Source organism: Alligator sinensis, unplaced genomic scaffold (assembly GCF_000455745.1).
Source record: "Alligator sinensis unplaced genomic scaffold, ASM45574v1 scaffold1252_1, whole genome shotgun sequence".
NCBI lineage: Eukaryota > Metazoa > Chordata > Crocodylia > Alligatoridae > Alligator > Alligator sinensis.
This window is the reverse complement of record NW_005843541.1, coordinates 18,061-40,158: the sequence shown is the minus strand read 5'-3', so window position 1 is coordinate 40,158 and position 22,098 is coordinate 18,061. Positions and strand designations below refer to the sequence as shown.

Genomic DNA, 22,098 nt, shown 5'->3' with positions numbered 1-22,098 from the left:
GAAGAAAATTTCTTTTCCTAAGCCTCCGTGTATGTGTACTCTTTAACACAGTCAAGAAAGCCGTGAAACAAGAAAAGGTTCAAGGTTTTTGGTTCTGTGAAGAAATGCACATTAAGGAATATTGTCTATAATCTTCTATGCTCCTTTTCTGACCGGGGTAAGGTCATCCAATGACACAAACGTGGTGCTACATTTTCTGAACAGCTTTGCTGGGTCCAGTGAATAAATAAATGACTATAGCAGCACCTGCTCTAACCGCACTTCACTTCTCCAGGGTTAGGGTGAGCCTTTGAAAGGTGTGCTAAAGGGTGTCAGCTGCAGGGACAGGTGGACAGGGACAGCTGCAAGGACACACACACACACATACACACATGCACACCAGAAGCGGAAAAAGGAGCAATAGCCAATCCACTCTGGTCACAGGAACAGCCAGTGCATTATCAGTCTGGCTGCCTTGCATACTGCAGGCCAGAACTATTTTTTGGAGGAGGCGGAAGACCTCTAACAATGCCACAGTTTGTAGAGTGGGTGAGAAAATTCAAGAAGAGCTCCCTGCTGTTATTAACCAAGTGCTGTGACTTGTCACAAGCTAGTAAAGCTCAGTAGACACACTTCTATCCTCTCTGAATGTTGCATTCCTCAAAGAGCATTTCTGTTGAAGACTGGAATTACAAGAAGGTCAGCTGGAAAAAGCCAACTCTGTCTAAGATCCCCAACAAAGGGGAAAAGAGTTGGCCACGGGAATAGCCTAACTAACTTTGTGTTGCAACATAGCTTGGGCTACTTCTCCATCTCACAAGAGAGAAAATAATGGATCAAGATCAGGGCAGCATGAGAATCCCTTGGAAAAGGGCTATGAAAGAAGGGCATACCAGAACAGCTGATTAATGCACAATGAGAGAGGTAGGAAAGCCAAGAACACTCAAGGAGGGCAGTGCTTAAGAAAGGTGTGCCAAAGGGTCACAAGTAGCTGCGAGAAGGACAATTAGCAACCCTAAAAATTGTCCATGAAGAAGATGTCACTTAAAACAAGCCAAAAAAAATATCCCTGAATGGCTTGACATCCCAGCAGACTTCACCATACACACAACCCATCCATGAATATATTCATGAAATACACAACTTATTTTACAGCTGCAAACCTCAGAACATATGGAGTCAGTAAAAGGATTTTTTTTTTTTTTTTTTTTACCTGATTTAGGTTGAGCATCTTCTTCTGCTGAGTTTTCCCTCGGCCCTACATAACATGAGACATGCAGGTAAGTACATTAAAATGAAGAGATGATATATGTCTAATCACAGTTGCCCAGCACCCAAATGCACCTCCTCTCTATCTCCCTTTCACCTCAGTTAAATCCACAGAGCAAAAAAGGGTCATTCCAGAGCATCAACACAGACTCAGACAGCCTACAGAAATGCATGGTTTCATTTTCCTGGGGTAGACACCATGCAATCTCCACTAATACGCACCTTTGAAAGGCAGCTCTGTCTTCCTAATGATCACTCTCCAGTGCCATTTCATCCAACCTTTACACCCCCAGATGCAGAATTTCTTTGTGGATACTTCCAACATCTTTTGCCTTGGGGACTCAAAACCCATCAGCTACTGATGGGGCATGGCACCAGTAAAGGCCATACGGCGTGCTCACGGGGGTACAGGATCTCTTCATTACACTGCTCCCTTCTCCCTAGGGGTTTCACAGTTCTGGGCCCACTCACTTGTGGCAGGAGTTCACCACTACCTTCACCATCAAGTGCTAAACCCTCCCAAGCTCAACATTTGGAGTCAGTAAAAGGATTTTATTTTTTTTATCTGATTTAGGTTGAGCTGCTTCTTCTGTTGAATTTGGCCCCGGCCCTACATAACATGAGACATGCAGGTCAGTACATTTTTAGGGCTGTGATTCAGGTAGATTGAACAGTCCACGCTGAGCTGCTTCAAAGGACAGACTTTTCCAGTATGTGATTTAAAAAAACATGCCCAGTGCTTGCCCCTCCACACACACATTTCAGGGATAAAGTACTCATTATATTAATATAAGCATTTGGTTAATTTTCTATTTGGAATGTGGAATGAAAACTGGAATTAATGTCACCACCACAGCAAGCATTCTCTGCTTGAAGCACCTGCATATCTGCGTGTTTCCAGGTTAAGCAGACCCTGTACTGATGACAACGGGCCCAAAAGGTATTTCACACTAGAAAGCAGAGAACAGGGCTGAAGTAAAAGGCAGGAGGCCCAGACCTTGCTGCTCACATAGGCTACTATACCAGTGAAGACACAAAGACAACCAAAAGCTACTCACTGGTACAAAACTCTGGTGGGTTTGACCATGTGAAATCTTCAAGACAAGTCCTGGTTGAATCCTGTCCTGGAACCCTGTCATACCCGTCACGACAGACATAATGGACACGTGACAGACATAACGGACAGTGGTCCCCATGGGATAGAAGCTCCTCTTCACATCCTCTTCTGATACTTTACCAAATGGTAAGCCTCTTGGGGCAGGACAGCTACCTGACAGCAAACAACAGACAGACAAGGACCAAACGATGTAGCTGCAAGACGGATTTAAATACAGCTTGTGCTTTTAACTTTCTGCAGCGCAAACACGGGCAGGATGCTTCACGTGCTCCTGGCTCTGCAGCATGAGCCAAGTGTGCTGGACAAGTCTCAAGCTCCACAAGCTCACTGGCTTGTTGCAAAGGCAGGTTAAACTGTCACGGAGGGATCATGGGGAAGGGATTTTTACTGTCCCGATAAAGGAAGAGACACGAGTGGTTTTGACAAAAGGAGCAAGGAGGGAGGTGGCATCCCAAGCACAAGTGACACAAAGGAAGGCGGAAAGGAGGACAGGAAGGGAGTTGAGTGAGAAGGAGGCCTGGGAAGAACAGAGCACACAAATATACTTCCTTTCTTGCCTTCAGCCCCTAAATTAATTAGTCTTTCTGCTCCTAACCACTGCACAGCCTTCTTCTCCACGTCCACCTCTAAACTTGCCCGGCAGGGCAACGTTACAGAAGAGAAAAGGCTACAACCCTCAAAGCCCAGGAAAACATTCACAAGGGAAATATCTGCATTATGATCCACTTCTGCTTGTCTAGACTGTCTTCCTGAATGAAAACGAATCATGACCTATTTGGCTGGGATGATCTAGTTGGGGCTAGTCCTGCTTTGAGGAGGGGGATGGACTAGCTGTGTGAGTAGGGGACTGGACTAGCTGTGATCTCCTGAGGTCCCTTCAACCCCCATTTTCTGCGATTCTCCGATGCTGCCTCACGACACCTTTACGAGTTCCCACTGAGTGCACTTTCCTGATGGTCTCATGCTTCAGCCTCTTCAAACTTTGCTTCTTTTAGGCTCTTCTTCCATCCCACCGCCCTTCATTTTGATCCTCACGCACTGCTTACTTTCATAAATTGATAAGTAGCCCCATTTACTGCACTACATACTAGCCACGAAAACGAGTAGTAAGTCTCCAGCAAGCAGGTTCATTCTGTGTTCCCACTGCCATTCCCAGGACCTCAGATCTAACTATTAAAGCTGGTGTTGAGTAGACCTATTCAGCGGAGGAAGTTTCACAGTTTCAGAAGCAAGAAACGGCCAGAAAATTTCAGAAAGCAAAATAACACTTACGGCCACACAACGCTGGCAGCTCTGTCCACTCGAGGCTGGGCAGGCACTCTACGGTGTCTGACCTATCCGGGATTTTAAGAAAACCTTCCAGGCATACATAGGTGACCCTTGTGCCAACCGGGAAGCTCTCAGAGAGATAAGAAGGGCCCGGCTTGGCTCCCCTGATACTTGGCAGAGGCCCACATTGGACTGTAAGAAAAAAAAATGTTCTCTTTAAAACTGGCAGCGCTTCGTTTATATGTCGCACAGCTACCTTCATCCCAAAGGACCCCGAAGTGAATAAGATGCTGAAGCCATGCAACTCTCATTTTAGGCCTGTTTTTCCAGTGTCTAAGCAGGCAGACAGGCTTCCCACAGCCAGAGGTTTCAACCAACACCAGTGGTGGTCTGCACTGGAGTTTGCCTAGCAGGAAGGAGGAAGGAGGACCCAGGAAACTATAGGCCCGTTAGTCTTACCCCGGTCCTGGGGAAGTTTTTTGAGAAAATTATCCTGGCACAAGTCCGCGAGGGGCAGCAGGGAAGATGATGCTTAGGGGCAACCAACAGGGGTTCATTAGTGGCAGGTCCTGTCAGACCAACCTGGTGGCCTTCTATGACCAGGTCACCAAATCCCTGGATGCAGGTGTCCTGGTGGATATAGTCTTTCTGGACTTTAGGAAGGCCTTGGACGTGGTCTCTTACCCAATTCTCATTAAAAAACTAGGAGCCTGCGGCACTGACACCGACACAGTCAGATGGGTCACCAACTGGCTGGAGGGCCGCACCCACAGAGTGGTGGTGGACGGGTCATTTTCAACCTGGAGGGATGTGGGCAGTGGGGTCCCGTGGGGCTCGGGCCCCCACTGTTCAACATCTTCATCAGCAACTTGGACAAAGGGGTAAAAAGCACCCTGTGCAAATTCGGAGACAACACTAAGATGTGGGGAGAGGTGGGCACGCTAGAATGGACGAATAGGCTGCAATCGGACGTAGACAGGTTACAGGGGTGGGCGGGTGAGAACTGGATGGGTTTCAACACTGACAAGTGCAAGGTGCTGCACCTGGGGAGGGAGAACCAGCAGCACACCTACAGGCTGGGGAACTCCCTTCTCCTCAGTGCAGAGGCAGAAAAGGATCTTGGAGTCATTATTGATGCCAAAATGAACATGGGCCGACAGTGTGGGGATGCGGTGACGAAGGCCAACCGTACCTTGTTATGCATCCACAGATGCAACTCGAGCAGGTCCAAGGAGGTGATCCTCCCTCTCTACGCGACACCGGTCAGGCCACAGTGGGAGTACTGCGTCCAGTTCTGGGCACCGCACTTCAAGAGGGATGTGGACAACATGGAGAGGGTCCACAGGAGGCCACCCGCATGATCGGGGGCAGCAGGGCAGGCCCTACGTGGAGAGGCTACGGGACCTGAACCTGTTCAGCCTTCACAAGAGAAGGCTGAGGGGGGATCTAGTGGCCATTTACAAACTGGTCAAGGGGGACCAGCAGGTATTGGAGGAGTCCCTGTTCCCCCAGCACTACCAGGAGTGACTAGAAATAATGGTCACAAGCTGGCAGAGGGTAGATTCAGACTAGACATCAGGAGGCGCTACTTCACAGTCAGGTTGGCTAGGATCTGGAACCAACTTCCAAGAGAAGTGGTGCCGGCTCCTACCCTGGGGGTCTTCAAAAGGCAGCTGGATGAACACCTGGCTGGGATCATTTGACCCCAGTACTCTTTCCTGCCACAGCAGGGGGTCAGACTTGACGATCTGCTCAGGTCCCTTCCGACCCGACCAACTATGAAACTATGAGCGAGACTGATCCTACTGCAGAGTACCAGAGCTGCACGGTGGGGCTGGCTCAGTAGCCCCAAGTGGCCAAGTGCCCACTGCAGGACCAGCTCAAGGGCCAGCCACACCCCGCCCTCCACCTCTACCTGCAGCCAGGTAGCTAGCCAGCATTTCAAGTCCTGCTTTGCCCCAGAACCCACAGACGCTGGGCTCAGAGGAACACAATAGTCGTCTTGCTCCCCCCCACAAGCCCCAGGTTCACCTGGGCTCTCTTAGGGCTGCTTTTAGTTTAGACTTTGCATAAAGAAAGGAGCTTAGTGTCAGGAGAGACGAGCAGTCCACTCCTCCATAATGAGGCCTAGACAGGTGTGCTGCACCACACACACAGCAGCACCAAACCCATCAGACAAAGCAGGTGGCGTTAAAAGCCGTCACCTTGAAATTATGCCTTTTCTCTCCTAGAAACATTTCAAGTGCTGCCTCCTAGCACACGAGTGACAACGCCATTGGTCTACAGACTCATTTCATAGGTTGTTTCTACTTGCACAGGTCACGTGTTGGCACAGGAGGCCAACCATCCTGCGGCAGCCACTCAGTGCTATCCCATGTACCACTTCAAAAAGGAGAGTAGACAGCCAATAATCACCTGGGTCACAGATTGGCACAGAAGGGTTCCAGGTGTTATCCTCTGCGCATCGAATCACACCATCACCACCTCCTCTCAGGGAGTAGCCAGGATTGCACTCAAATATTATTGTGTCTCCATAGGAATAGACAGCGACTGATCCAAACTTTTTTTTCCCATGTGGAACCACCGGGGCTGGACACTTCACCTCTGGAAATTAAAGCATTGACAAGTGTTTTGCAGAGGGAGGAGATTATGGGCGAGAAGGGAAGGAAAGGAAACGAGTCCATACTCTGGCCAGGAAAATCACTGCAGAGTCATTTACCTATTAGACATTATGTGGTGTGATTTAAGGATCTTTGAGCAACACTGAAGAAACCAAAAATGCAGCAAATGCAAGAGGCAATCTACTTCCCAGGACGCACACTGGTAATGCATCCGTCACTCTACGTGAATTAAGTTTCCCAATGGTACCTAGGTGCTTATTCCCTGACTGACTTCCTCAACATTCATGAGTTGTCTGTCTAATTAAATATGGGTTTTTCCTGGTGGGGAAAGGTGAGCAAAGGCAACAAGAGCAAGATACAAAACACAAGAGTTACCTTTACACTGAGGGGCAGGGCTCCAGACACCACTGAGGTTATCTTCTGTGGTACAGAGAATGGAGGCCTCTCCAACCAGACTGAAACCACTCTTGCATGTATAAGTCACTGAAGAGCCAAAGACATAGTCTTCCCCCTCACCAGAATGTGCTCCATTGGCGACTTCAGGGGGTGGCAAACAAGGGATTTCTATAGGAAAGTGCACCAAGGTGAATACTGGATGAAAATACCCAGGTAACGGTGAACTGAGAAGATGTTACTAAGCAGCAAAGACTTCCATCAGCAGACCACAAAACAACTGGTTCAGGAGTACCACTGATATCCCCAGAACATACCCAAGACCATACGATGATAGAAACAAGTAAAATGGTAAATACCCACTTAAAATGCATTTAATTTGTGCAGTGAAGTCGGAGGAGAGACAGGACTACCTTGATTAAATGCAATGGTGACCATTTCAAGAATGGCAACCATTAGGTTATGAAAATGAAAAGGGAACCATCCTCTGTCCCCTACATGCCACAATAGTAGGTAGGTGCCATTCGACCTGGTGGAGGTATGTGGTGTGCAGCCATGTCACGTTTGAAGGAAGTCAAATGCCTTTGAAGCGCTCCAAGGGTGACCCAGACAGACGTGCCTCTTGAAGTGCTCTGGGACCAGCAGGACTGCCCCAAAAGCAACTCTAATGGAAACCATTACTACTTAGGAGCACGTCCAACTGAAACACTTCCTGCTACCTGTGTTGCAAGCAGCTAAGGCGGCCAGACCTTAGCCCTGCATGGGTTGTCTTCATCCCTGGTTTCCTCCATGAAGTACTTATTAAGTTTAAAGAAACAACAGAGCAAGTATAAACACAAAGCCTTTAATCCCTGTGTTTGCTTCATTAAACTGGGCAGCAAAGGGGAAACATTCAGGGGATAGTTACGTGCCCCAAGTGGGAAAGAAGTTACATGGCTTAGATTTTTGTTGTACTATAATGATTGCACAAGATAACCAACCACCCGTTACCACACAGGTAGTCATGCAGGTGTGCCCTACGTTACTACCTGGGTAGGTGTATCCATTACATGGCGCTTTATTAACCTGTCACCCTGGTAGACGTGTCACCTACCTTCCAGGTGTCATCTGCAATGGTGTTGAACACCTGGCGCTGTGGGAGGAGGACAGTGGCACCCTGTATCAGCGAGCACTTCCCTGTCAGCTCCACCTCTGCTCCTCCAGAGCACATCCCCTTCTCACTGGAATCGGGAGGTCCCACGTCCTCCCCACTACAGCTAGGAAATCCTGGAACTGGGAGACCAGAGCCCCATGTTCCCTCCCATGGATCGGGGATTCCTGCTCTCCAGCCCCCAATCCCAGTGTCCCTCCCCACACCCACTGGCCTGGCTCTGCTAGCGGGGTGGCACAGGGCTGCAGCAGAGCAGACAGAGCAGAGAGGAGCGCTCTCACTGACACTGGCTCCACATCCCCCTGCTGCAGTGCACCTGCACTGTGAAGTGCTCCAAATGTTACATCCATCCCTATCTTGAGATGATTAATTCAAAGGCAGCATGTCTTGTACCATGGCAAATCTGAAACGAATCTATTATTCACTCCTCCCCAACAAGGTTTGGAGACACGTACGGCTCAGTAGAAAGGAACAGTTCTCTACTCTACAGTTACTGTGGTGCTTTGTGAGGTCTTGGCCACTGTATTCTACGTCACAGGTGTGAATGCTCACGGGTGTGTAAGACCATCGTGTACTGGGGCCTACACCTGTGCCCAGGCTCCCTTTATCCCCCTATGGCACAAAGAAGAGAGAGAACAGCTCCAACTGCTCTTCGGTTCCTTCACCAGACACAAGCCCACTTGTATCTAGGGCAAGTCAAAGACATTACATGTAATCATCTTACTTTTACAGGAGGGAAACTCGCCATCCCAACGAACATTGCTTCCGACATCGAGCACACATCGAAGAGAATGGCTGCCAATTAATCTGTACCTAAAGACAGAGCAAAGGTTCCGGTTTCTTACACAAATGTATGAAGAGCTAGGTAACTGTTAGCAAAGATGGGCAGCCAGCTCTTTTTGCCAGAGTGGAGAAACCATTGAACAATCCCAAATATAAAACAAGATGTGGCTAAGGCCCAAGGAACACGAAGGAGTAAGAAACACCCAGTTGTTACTGCTAACGCGCTTCTATGCTTGCCAGAACATTAGCTGGGAAAACCCTGTGCCTCCGTTCTCTCCCAGAGCAGAGTCGCATACTTTCTAATCCCTTGCTGAGGGCAATAAGCAGCTCTTCTACCAAATTAGAAATGTTTTCTCTTTATTCTTCTCATTCCCAAAGTGCTGAATTAGGGCAGCTGGTTGGTCCCTGCGGTGGGATCTGACCAAAGCCCAGGAAGCTAACAGCACTGTGAGCCAAACAGCAATCGCCAAAAGGTTCAGACTTGTCTCAGGTCTCTAAAGTGTTGTTAACACATTACACTTAGACCATACTAAGGGCATCTAAAACATTAGCACCTGTCTGTTAAAGCTTTCTAACTCATGCTAAGTGCCCTCAAAGTTATGCCACTTCAGTTGAGGCTTAACCCTGGGCTGCACTACCTAACTCGTGTTAGGGTAGTTTCAGTCTGCTTAGCCCTATGGGCAATGGGGCCTGGTCTCCCTTCTCCAGAGGCCTGTCCTGAAGACTTCTCTTCTACCAGAACAAGCCACAGAAATTAAACAAAAATCCACATCGCCTGCACGGGCACAAACCAGTCATTGTGGAAACGCAAAGCCTTCCATTACATTACCACATCTGGAAGTGCCTGTTTTGTGCAAGAAAGCCAGAAGCCACTGAGACATGACCCATGTGGAAGAAAAAAAACAATAAGTGCCCTCAACACTAGCCTGAGCAACTGCTGAATCCTACAAGGGATGTCCACAACTTCTTTTGTTTCTCCTGATTGCTCATTTTAGAAGTAGCCTTACAGTTCTAATGAATAATACATGAAACAAATAAAATCACCATTGGCAAAGACTTGTGCTCGGAGCAGGAAGAGGTCTGCATTCATCTGCTGCTAACTTTTAGTCCATGTAATGGCACTAGGCGTAAGCAATAGCTAGACCCTATTAGGGGAGAGGTGGCACTGGTCACAGGAAGCCAGGTGAACCCACTCCCACTCCATATGTGAGGCTTCCCCCCATCACGCACAATCCACCACCTGATGAGCCTGGGTTGCTCTGGCAAGAGAGACCGAGTGCAGTGGTGCCCCCCACCCCTACTGCTGTCTGCTTGACCAGCCTCCTCCAGCTCTTACTGGGGCGCACCCCTGCTGTCCATCAGCACCAGCCCCAACTCGGCTTCTAAAACCCAGCCAGGTTTTCTAGTCTCTCCCTGCCCCCAACTCCCCTGCAGTTCACCGCCCACTTTCTACAAACCAACATTCAATTGATGAGTCAGTACAGGTGACTTGACGTACCCGGCAGAACAGGTAAAGTTGACTCTCGCACCCAACCGGAGATCAGTTACAATAGGCTGACCATTCGGTATGTCTGGAGCTGGGCACTGTTTTGCTGGAAGAGAGCAAGGCTGGCATTAGCTGTGCTTCACGTTATCTTGGTGGAAAGGAAAATGTGCACTGTTCAACTCAGTAAAACATAAGAAGTGACATACTAGACAGACCAATGGCCCATCTAGCCCAGTATTTCTGTCTCCAACAAAAGCAGAAATAGATGCTATCATGGAGAGCTTTGAACCAGATCTCTCCAGAGTGATTACCCTCTCCGGCATCGCATCATTATTGGTTTAGAGATGCTAGACAACACCACTCCAACCATGCTGTTCAATAGCCGCTAATAGATCTATCATCCCTGAATTTATTCATGCCCTTTGTGAACCTGGCTATGCTGTCTGCTTCTCTCTCTATCTGTTCTTATCCCAAATGATGTAAAGGTGGCCTGCAGGTCAATTGAGACAGAACAGCAGAGATACTAACCCACACAAAACTCGGAGGGTTGTGACCAGGTAGCGTTATCTTGACAAGTAATGACAGGAGACTTTCCACCAACACGAATGAAACCTGGACGACAGCTATAGGTCACTTCAGTCCCAATGCGATAGGAATCCAAACTTGTGACTAGCTCAGCAAAACTTCATCTGGGAGGGGGTGCACAATCGCCTAGAAATAAAACAGAAAAAAGGATGAAAAACTAATCTATGAAGAAGTACACAAAACTATCTGCTACAGTAGAACACAACTTGTTTTCGCAAAGCCACATTTTCTCTCTTCTGCAACCGCTGCGACGGTCTTGTTCTCATCAGAGTCTTGGAAGCAGTTTTGCTGAATACCTGCAATACTTGGACATGTTAGCTTATAAAGTGACCATCACCAAGTGTGTGCCCATATAAGCAGATCCTGGGAAACAAGTCAGATTGCTTACCCCGACCGTCTCTTTTTTTTTTTTGCACAAGCACCCATGACACAAATTTTGTCTGTCAGCAGCCAGAGGTGCAGGGCCCAGAAGCCCTGCACCAATCTCCTCGACAGTTGACAGGCGTCGTGGCCACAGCAGGGGCCACCATCCCTGCAGCTGTCACCCTGCTCCGCCTTAACACACACAGGGTCACCCATGGCATGAGTTTTGATTTTCTGCAGATTGACGTGCAGTTTCCCCAAACCTCTGCACGTATCTCCTTGAAACTTGGCAGGCTTGGTGGCCTTAGCAGGGGCCACCATCCCTGCAGATTTCATGTGGCTTAACACATATCTGTGGCACGAGTTTTTTTTTCAGATTTTGGGGTGCAGTTTCTCCAGACCCCCTGCACCTACCTCCTTGAACCTTGGCAGGCTTTCTGGCCCCAGCAGGGGCTAGCATGCCTGTAGTTCTGTCCCTGCTGTGGCTTAATACATACACATGACACAATGTGGGTCTCAAGAATTTGGGGTGCACTTTCTCCAAAGCCCCTGCATCTATAAATTTTAAACTTGGCACGCTTTATGCCCTTAGGAGGGACTAACATTTCTGAAAGCTTTATCTAAATATGGCCAGAAATGATGAAGTTATAGGCTGTTTAACCTTCCCCAGTATATCCTATGGGTGAAACATCCAAACATCGTTGAAATGGTGAAATGTTTCGACTTGCCTGATTCTGTTTCGAGGCTGCTTCAACCATATCTGTTCCATTTCGTTTTTACAGTTTTGACTTCAAAACAGAGTCGAAACAAAAGTGGTGGTGAAATTTCGACAGCCCTATTCCACACCCACCTCTAACAACCTTCCTGCCACAACAGATAAAACAAAGACCAACAAAAAAATCTAACTGGACACTTCCCAGGAGACAGAACTACACACTGAACTACTATGTTGACTGTTTCAGGAAGAAAGCTAACAGTGTTATCTTCAACAAAAACAGGACCACCGCAGCCTTCTTTCCCCAAACCCATCATCTCTAGTATCCAAGAGAAGCTATCGTCATCCTCAACTGTCAAGCCTACATCAGTACCGCAATAAAAACTGAATCTATCCCAACCATTCAGGTGATCTAATAAAAAAAACCACCCCCCAAACGTCTTGCCTCTCCCAGATATACTTAGCCTGGACTGTGTATCAAGTCAAAGTAAAACACGTGCATAAATAAACTCTATGTAAGGCAGTGACAGTTGTCTTACCTTCGCAAGTAGGGAGTTGGCTCCATGCGACGTCCCTTCCTTTCAGCCTGCACGTGATGTGTTTCCCAGATAACCGATACCTGGAGAGGAGGGGGTGGCAAGGAAACCTTTTATTTAGTGCCCTAGTTTCTCCTATAACTCTAGAAATTTAAATATCCATTCCTTTCTGTCACTCAGTGAAGATGTTAACAAATGAACAAGGTTATTCTTGCTAAAGCAATGCTCTCATTTGAAGCCAATTTACAACTGCCAGAGAGGTCGCTGAAGGACTGGAGAGATCAGGTAGCAATAGATTTATTTCCCCTTATAGTTTGTACTAACACAATGCTTTAAAGTTTCATGGCCATATCTTTCTTCTCTCCCAGATCCTTCTTCTTTACAGTGAAGGGCACTCCTCCTTTCCTTGGGCTCTGTGGGCTCTGAAGACATAGCCAGCCACCCCACGTTTATCTGGACTTCAGCAAGGGAATCTAATTCTTACTGTAAGGCAAACCACCCCAGGGCATGTTGCACTGAGAAGTAAACCACGGCAATCACCACGACATCTGGCATCATACCTGGCATGCTAGTTAACCGTAATGGGCAAGAACCTATTTTATCTATACGGCCCCAAACATCATCCTATTCCACCCTGCTTGCATCACTAAAAACCACTGAATGCAGCTTCTGTAATGTGTTGTCATCTTAGCTCTCAGTTTATGCCATAAAAAAATGGAGGAGAAGGATAAGCCACCTGCCTTCTGCTTTTCATGGGTTGAACAGGTCTGCACTGAGGTGCTTAAGTCACACTGGGAGCATCTACCTGTTCATTAATGCACCGTAGTTACTACGGATTACGTTTAGTGCTTGTATAACCAAATACTAAAATCAATGGTGCTCCTGTGCAGTAGTGCTGGCACATGGCTTTCTGGTGACACTAACTGCTCAGTAGCGTAATATTACTGTGCAGCAGCATATTAGCACAGTTTTTGCCCTGCACACTACGGCGCGGTAGCATTAGGCTCCTGTGCAGTCAGCGTCTCGGGTAGACGCACCCACTGTTACCAAATGGGAGGAATAGGACCTGGACCAAGAGGCTCAATTATTCTGAGGCCTGGTAACCACCCCCTACACCCAAAGGTAAATTGAACCAATGAAATCCATTATCTTGAATTGCCCTTCACCACCATATCCTACACTTGGCCTATTTCTGTTGGGATGTTTCCTTTCCAAAAAAGCCCCCAAAGCTCATGGGTAGAATCCAAGCACCTGTGCTAGGAAAGCTGTTCAAGGTGCCTAGAGCAGGCAGCAGTTCTTCACTAAGTCCTGTGACCTAGCTGGCATCCGTTCCCAACACTCACCCCTCATCACACACTACGCGTACTGTGTCAAGATACAGGGTCCGTGTTGTATCAGCAACTCTGCCGTGCTCCGGTGCTTTTGGAACTCCACAAGATTTCTCTAGTGGGACGCAGGATGAGTGTTAGCACATGACGCGGATGGACAACCCCCCAATATATCTGCATCAGATTATGGTAAAGTCAGATCAACTACCCAGATTGTTAAAATGTTGTACATTTGCTTTATTCCTATTTCATTAAGACATGAACACTTTTATCATCCATGTCACATGTCTAATCAGATGGCTTTGTCAGCTTCTATGACAGACTCCCCTTGTCTCTCACATTAAGTTATCTGCAATGCTTTCTTCACCAAACATGCCTATTACCATAGAGCACACTTCAAACATTCACAGTCTCTGCACACACATCTAGAAATGCAGTGGGCAATGTGGAACCTGGGAAAACATTGCTCCACCCGACACACACATGGATTAAAAATAAGAGGCATAAAAATGTGCATGCTCGTTCTATTCAGGAATTGATTTTCAGTCAAGGCAGAGAATTTGCATCTGCGCGAGAAATTCCCAAAAGGATTACGTGGGCCAGGATGCCACCTAGGATGATGCTTTAGTTGCAGGATTAGAAAAACCGGCCCATTGCGTTGCCTCATGTCAAGGCAACATGTCTGCAGCCTTGACACGAACGACTTTGCCAAAAACTATATAGTATTCTCCACTCTGAAGCCGAGGTTTTGTCTCTGCCTTTCTGTTTTATTGCACACTTTAGTATTTGAATGTGAATATCTTTGCCATGGTGATAACCAATGGATTTATTTTTAGGGCTGTGATTCCAGTAGAGCGAACGGTCCAGCTGAGCTGCTCAAAGGATAGACTTTTCCAGTATGTGATTTTAAAAAACATACTTGGCATTTGCCCCTCAACACATACATTTCAGGGATAAAGTGCTCATTATATTAATTTGAGCATTTGGTTGATTTTCTATTTGTAATGTGGAATAAAACCTGAAATTAATGTCACCACCACAAAAAGCATCCTCTGCTTGAAACACCTGCATATCTGTGTGTTTCCAGGTTAAGCAGACCCTGTACTGATGACAATGGGCCCAAAAGGTATTTCACACTAGAAATCAGAGAACAGGGCTGAAGTAAAAGGCAGGAGGCCCAGACCTTGCTGCTCACATAGGCTACTATACCAGTGAAGACACAAAGACAACCAAAAGCTACTCACTGGTACAAAACTCTGGTGGGTTTGACCATGTTAAATCTTCAAGACAAGTCCTGGTTGAATCCTGTCCTGGGACCCTGTCATACCCGTCGCGACAGACATAACGGACAGTGGTCCCCACGGCATAGAAGCTCCTCTTCACATCCTCTTCTGATACTTTACCAAATGGTAAGCCTCCTGGGGCAGGACAGCTACCTGACAGCAAACAACAGACAGACAAGGACCAAACGATGTAGCTGCAAGACGGATTTAAATACAGCTTGTGCTTTTAACTTTCTGCAGCGCAAACACGGGCAGGATGCTTCATGTGCTCCTGGCTCTGCAGCATGAGCCAAGCGTGCTGGACAAGTCTCAAGCTCCACAAACTCACTGGCTTGTTGCAAAGGCAGGTTAAACTGTCACGGAGGGATCATGGGGAAGGGATTTTTACTGTCCCGATAAAGGAAGAGACTCGAGTGATTTTGACAAAAGGAGCGAGGAGGGAGGTGGCATCCCAAGCACAAGTGACACGAAGGAAGGCGGAAAGCAGGACAGGAAGGGAGTTGAGTGAGAAGCAAGCCTGGGAAGAACAGAGCACACAGATATACTTCCTTTCTTGCCTTCAGCCCCTAAATTATCTGGACTTTCTGCTTGTAACTACTGCACAGCCTTCTTCTCCACGTCCACCTATAAACTTGCCCCGCAGCGCTACGTTACAGAAGAGAAAAGGCTACAACCCTCAAAGCCCAGGAAAACATTCACAAGAGAAATATCTGCTTTATGATCCACTTCTGCTGGTGTAAACTGTGTCTTCCTGAATGAAAACCAATCGTGACCAATTAGGCTGGGATGATCTAGTTGGGGCTAGTCCTGCTTTGAGTAGGGGACTGGACTAGCTGTGATCTCCTGAGGTCCCTTCAACCCTCATTTTCTGCGATTCTCCGATGCTGCCTCACGACACCTTTGCGAGTTCCCACTGAGTGCACTTTCCTGATGGTCTCATGCTTCAGCCTCTTCAAACTTTGCTTCTTTTAGGCTCTTCTGCCATCCCACCACCCTTCATTTTGATCCTCATGCACTGCTTACTTTCATAAATGGATAAGTAGCCCCATTTACTGCACTACATACTAGCCACGAAAACAAGTAATATGTCTCCAGCAAGCAGGTTCATTCTGTGTTCCCACTGCCATTCCCAGGACCTCAGATCTAACTATTAAAGCTGGTGTTGAGTAGACCTATTCAGCAGAGGAAGTTTCACAGTTTCAGAAGCAAGAAATGGCCAGAAAATTTCAGAAAGCAAAATAACACTTACGGCCACACAACTCCGGCAGGTTTGACCACTCAAGGCTGGCCAGGCACACTATGGTGTCTGACCTATCCGGGATTTTAAGAAAACCCTTCAGGCATTCGTAGGTGACCTTTGTGCCAATGGGGAAGCTCTCTGAGAGACCAGAATGGCTGAGCTTGGCTCTCTTGATAGTTGGCGGAGGCCCACATTGGACTGTAAGAAAAAAAACGCTCTCTTTAAAACTGGCAGTGCTTCATTTATACGTCGCACAGCTACCTTCATCCCAAAGGACCCCAATACGAATTGGATGCTGAAGCCATGCAACTCCCATTTTCGCCCTGCTTTTCCAGTGTCTGTGCAGGCAGACAGGCTTGCCACAGCCAAAGGTTTCCAACCAGCACCGCTGGGGGTCTGCACTGGAGTTTGCCTAGCAGGAGTGAGGCCAATCCTACTGCAGAGTACCAGAGCTGCACGGTGCAGCTGGCTCAGTAGCCCCAAGTGGCCAAGTGCCCACTGCAGGACCAGCTCAAGGGCCAGCCACACCCCGCCCTCCACCTCTACCTGCAGCCAGGTAGCTAGCCAGCATTTCAAGTCCTGCTTTGCCCCAGAACCCACAGACGCTGGGCTCAGAGGAACACAATAGTCGTCTCGCTCCCATCCACAAGCCCCAGGTTCACCTGGGCTCTCTTAGGGCTGCTTTTAGTTTAGACTTTGCATAAAGAAAGGAGCTTAGTGTCAGGAGAGATTAGCAGTCCACTCCTCCACATTGAGGCCTAGACAGGCATGCTACACCTCACACGCAGCAGCACCAAACCCATCAGACAAAGCAGGTGGCGTTAAAAGCCTTTACCTTGAAATTATGCCTTTTCTCTCCCAGAAACATTTCAAGTGCTGCCTCCTAACACATGAGGGAAAATACCATTGGACTACGGACTCATTTTATAAGTTGTTTCTACTTGCACAGATCACGTGTTGGCACAGGAGGCCAACCGTCCTGCGGTAGCCACTCAATAATATCCTACGTGCCACTTCAAACAGGTGAGTAGACAGCTAATACTCACGTGGGTCACAGATTGGCACAGAAGGCTTCCAGGTGTTATCCTCTGTGCATCGAATCACACCATCACCACCTCCCCTCAGGGAGTAGCCAGGATTGCACTCAAATGTTATTGTGTCTCCATAGGAATAGACAGCGACTGATCCAAACTTTTTTTTCCCATGTGGAACCACCGGGGCTGGACACTTCACCTCTGGAAATTAAAGCAACGTCAGTTGCTTGAAGCCATTTAAACTACATCCCAATTCACATTTAGGAGTTGAAACTCAGGGAACAGAATCAGGGAAGTGACCAACCTGCTGCCTGGTAGCTCTCAACTGCCTCAAGCTACCAGGTGCCCAGCTGAACAGCCCGTTCAGAATAAGGCAACATGGCCCATTTGCTTGCATGTTGCCTGAACCAGAACGTGTGCGCATGGCTCACTCCAGTCAAGAACCAGTTCTTGGGCACCTCCATTTCCCCCTTTCAAAACGGCAGTAAGGCTGTGACATGAACTCACTAAAGCTAAAGCCAGTCAAGCAGCATGCGGAGGGGGCAGGGGAAAAAACAAAACAAAACAGGGAAACATGGTTTTGACTAAAGCTATTCTTCCTTTTTTTCCTCTTTACTGCTTGAATAATAGGGCAATAGCAACAGGATCAGAATTCTTTTCCAGCTAAAAATCAGCTTTGGCTTAGGGAACCCAGGACTAGCTGCAGTGAACATTTCTCGTCATAAAGGGCCCATTCCCAGGCCAGGGAAATCACTGCAGTCATTTACCTATTAGAAATTATGTGGTTTCATTTAAGAGAAGGGTCTTTGATTAACACTGAAGAGACCAAAACTGCAGCAAATGCAAGAGGCAATCTGCTTCCCAGGACGCACACTGGTAATGCATCCGTCACTCTATGTGAATTAAGCTTCCCCATGGTACCTAGGTGCTTATTCCCTGACTGACTTCCTCAACATTTATGAGCTGTCTGCCTAATTAAATATGGGTTTTCCCTGGTGGAGAAAGGTGAACAAAGGCAACAAGAGCAAGATACAAAACACAAGAGTTACCTTTACACTGAGGGGCAGGGCTCCAGACACCACTGAGGTTATCTTCTGTGGTACAGAGAATGGAGGCCTCTCCAACCAGACTGAAACCACTCTTGCAAGTATAAGTCACTGAAGATCCGACGACATAGCCTTCCCCCTCACCAGAATGTGCTCCATTGGCGACTTCAGGGGGTGGCAGACAAGGGATTTCTATAGGAAAGTACACCAAGGTGAATATTGAATTAAAATACCCAGGTAACGGTGAACTGAGAAGATGTTACTAAGCAGGAAAGACTTCCATCAGCAGACCACCAAACAACTGGCTGCAATGGACTTGTTCTCATCAGAGTCTTGGAAGCAGTTTTGCTGAATACCTGCAATACTTGGACATGTTAGCTTATAAATTGAACATCACCAAGTGTGTGCCCAGATAAGTAGATCCTGGGAAACAGGGCAGATTGCTTACCCCAACCTTTCCTTTTTTTTTTTTTTTTGACTAGTAACGCACAGAGGTATAACACTGCACAATCTCACAGGGTTTCATTCAAGTGAAAAGGGCAGCATGAAATAAGATGAAAACACCAGAAAACCAACCAAAGGAAGCACGAGGAATAAGTCAGAAGTCAGAAACAGATGAGAACGAGAGACAAGCTATCCTGGAGGCAGTTTGTTTTCACACTTTCTATGCAAAGCAGGGAAACCGTAGCACTGCCCCGACAAGGGAAGTGTATTTCCACAGAGTCAAACGCAAGTAAAACAGGATGTGTAATAAGTCATTTTATGATCCTGGGGCCCCATGCTCCGGAAGCCTCTTTGTACTGATGTCTGAACTTCAGCCACCTAAACCCAAAGTGACATTTGGAAATGAAACTTAAATAAGAAAACAAGAACAAGGGGAAGCAAACGCGCACGCTTTATTGTGCAGCAACAAGAAAATGTTTATGCTGGGCTATTGCGTATAAAAGAATAAACCCCTGATTAGATGCTCCTCAAGTGTCCAAGAGAGTTGAACTAGTGCTTTAACTCCTTAACTAAACTCAAGCCATGTGCTCACTGCAAAAATAAGGCAGTTTTACATGTTAGCTGACAGCAGACTGTATAGCCTGCTGCTCAGTCATGGGCATTTTTCCATAGTGAAAACACTAGTCAGATCAATGGTCCATCTAGTCCAGTATTTCTGTCTCCAACAAAAGCAGAAATAGATGCTATCGAGGGACAGCTTTGAACCAGATCTCTCCAGAGTGATTACCCTCTCTGGCATCCCATCATTATTGGTTTAGAGATGCTAGACAACACCACTCCAACCATGCTGTTCAACAGCCGCTAATAGATCTATCATCCCTGAATTTATTCATGCCCTTTTTGAACCTGGCTATGCTGTCTGCTTCTCTCTCTATCTGTTCTTATCCCAAATGATGTAAAGGTGGCCTGCAGATCAATTGAGACAGAACAGCAGAGATACTAACCCACACAAAACTCGGAGGGTTGTGACCAGGTAGAGTTATCTTGACAAGTAATGACAGGAGACTTTCCACCAACACGAATGAAACCTGGCCGACAGCGATAGGTCACTTCAGTCCCAATGTGATAGGAATCCAAACTTGTGACTAGCTCAGCAAAACTTAATGTGGGTGGGAGTCCACAATCTCCTAGGAATAAAAGAGAAAAAAGGATGAAAAACTAATCTATGAAAAAGTACGCAAAATTATCTGCTTCAGTAGAACACAACTTGGTTTTGCAAAGCCACATTTTCTCTCTTCTGCAAACGCTGCGACGGACTTGTTCTCATCAGAGTCTTGGAAGCAGTTTTGCTGAATACCTGCAATACTTGGACATTTTAGCTTATAAAGTGAACATCACCAAGTGTGCGCCCAGATAAGCAGATTCTGGGAAACAAGGCAGATTGCTTACCCCAACATTTTCTTTCCTTTTTTTTAAAACTCGTAACACACAGAGCTATAACAGTGCACAATCTCACAGGATTTCTTTCTAATGAAAAGGGCAGCATGAAATAAGATGAAAACACCAGAAAACCAACCAAAGGAAGCACGAGGAGCAAGTCACAAGTTAGAAACAGATGAGAACGAGAGACAAGCTGTCTTGGAGGCAGTTTGTTTTCATACTTGCTATGCAACACAGGGCAACTGTAGCACTGCCCCGACAAGGGAAGTGTATTTCCACAGAGTCAAACCCAAGTAAAAGAGGTTGTGTAAGAAATCACTTTATGATCCTGGGGTCTCATGCCCGGACGCCTCTTTGTACTGATGTTTGTCAAACACAGCTTTAGGCTGGATTGAACTTCAGCCACCTAAACCCAAAGTGACATTTGGAAATGAAACTTAAATAAGAAAACAAGAACAAGGGGAAGCAAACGCGCACGCTTTATTGTGCAGCAACAAGAAAATGTTTATGCTGGGCTATTGCGTATAAAAGAATAAACCCCTGATTAGATGCTCCTCAAGTGTCCAAGAGAGTTGAGCTAGTGCTTTAACTCCTTAACTAAACTCAAGTCATGTGCTCACTGCAAAAATAAGGCAGTTTTACATGTTAGCTGACAGCAGACTGTAGAGCCCACTGCTCAGTCATGGGCATTTTTCCACAAAGTGACTATAATCTCCTGGGACAGAGAACAGGGTTGAGCTAAACTACCTACAGCGAGGTGAGCCGCACCCCCCGTACCCTTTCTCCACTATCCCTATCCATTATTTCCCCACCCAAAAAAGCAGTGCAATACATTTTTAGGAATGTCACCATAACAGGCAATTTAACTTTAGGACCTATTCTGTTACTCCGTTTCCTGCCTCAGCGATTATCCAAGTAAAGGAAGTGAGCTTTGACTAGCTAAAACCCCTTTTTTGGATTGCCCAATGCCACTTTCCTGTGACCATAATGAAAAAGCTGAGACCTGTCACTTCTTGTTCAGAAGATTCAATGCTACATCGTTTATGGATGCATCATTTATAAGCGGTGCCCAAATTAGGGACTAAAGTTTGCTTGGTTATACCAACTAGATACTTATTAGGTCAGCCTGAAGGAGACACTCTGCGACCATTCTCAGTAGATTGGTGCTGGCAGAGCCAGAGCTATTTTTTCTGGGCAAAACTTCAAAATACTGCACTTCCACCTGGGGTGTGCACATGTAAAAGCCAACCCAGAGCAAATCGGGCTGCAATCATTGCTCTCGTAGCACAGGGACACTCGGGCCCCTGTTGCACATTACATACATTATGCAAGTCACCAGCAAACCACGCAGTATATTTTGACCTCGCCACACGTACACAGTTAAGCCGGCCACATAGGCAAAGTGATGATCACACAAGTCCCTGCTGAATGGCCCAGTAAATTTACACCGGCCACCGGTGCAAAAGTAATGATCAAAAATGCCTGCAGCTATCAAAAGGACCAACCCCTGCTATAAAGTCAGTGCTTAAAAGCGGCAAGGTTTCATTGTTTCTAGGGACCTGAACAGATCATCAAGTCTGATTCCCTGCCCTGGGCAGGAACGAGTGCTGGGATCATAATAGCCCAGCCAGGTATCCACCCAACCTCCTCTTGAAGGAGTTCTTCGAGTAGATGCGATATCTTTTATTACACCAACTGAGTAGCTGGAAAAAAGTTCTTAGCAAGCTTTCACCCTACTGCAGGCATCGGGTCTTTTATCTTCTCTCATTCCTTTTCCCCAGCTACTCAGTTGGTCTAATAAAAGATATCACATCTACCCGAGGAACCTTGCCCCCCTACAACACGGCGACAGCCAAGAACCCAGCGTGCTTAAAAAAAAGTGCAACAACCCTGGAGCCAGTTTCTCTGCGGCTTGCATTTGAGGGTCCCGGATGACTTAAGAATCCGCATGAAAAAGGCCAAGTCCCGCCATTAAAACAAACTCTGCCTGGCTCCGCGCCCGGCCTGCGGCTCCCGA

General features: G+C 47.0%; 1 protein-coding gene across 1 annotated transcript in view; it reads right to left on the bottom strand.

Annotated features, from left to right (window-relative positions):
- Window positions 1-22,046, bottom strand: part of LOC102374961 (complement receptor type 1-like) — a 65,881-nt gene extending 43,835 nt beyond the window's left edge. Inside the window, exons 1-12 of the mRNA XM_025195510.1 lie at window positions 21,971-22,046; window positions 19,646-19,828; window positions 18,201-18,389; window positions 17,164-17,352; window positions 16,127-16,315; window positions 14,839-15,030; window positions 13,610-13,709; window positions 12,270-12,349; window positions 7,742-7,914; window positions 6,631-6,883; window positions 6,050-6,238; window positions 3,638-3,826 (exon numbers count right to left, since the gene is read on the bottom strand). Of these exons, the coding sequence (XP_025051295.1) occupies window positions 3,638-3,826; window positions 6,050-6,238; window positions 6,631-6,883; window positions 7,742-7,914; window positions 12,270-12,349; window positions 13,610-13,709; window positions 14,839-15,030; window positions 16,127-16,315; window positions 17,164-17,352; window positions 18,201-18,389; window positions 19,646-19,828; window positions 21,971-22,031 (1,987 nt within the window). The 5' untranslated portion in view covers window positions 22,032-22,046. The remainder of the gene's footprint in view (window positions 1-3,637; window positions 3,827-6,049; window positions 6,239-6,630; window positions 6,884-7,741; window positions 7,915-12,269; window positions 12,350-13,609; window positions 13,710-14,838; window positions 15,031-16,126; window positions 16,316-17,163; window positions 17,353-18,200; window positions 18,390-19,645; window positions 19,829-21,970) is intronic.
- Between the last annotated feature and the right edge of the window lie 52 nt (window positions 22,047-22,098).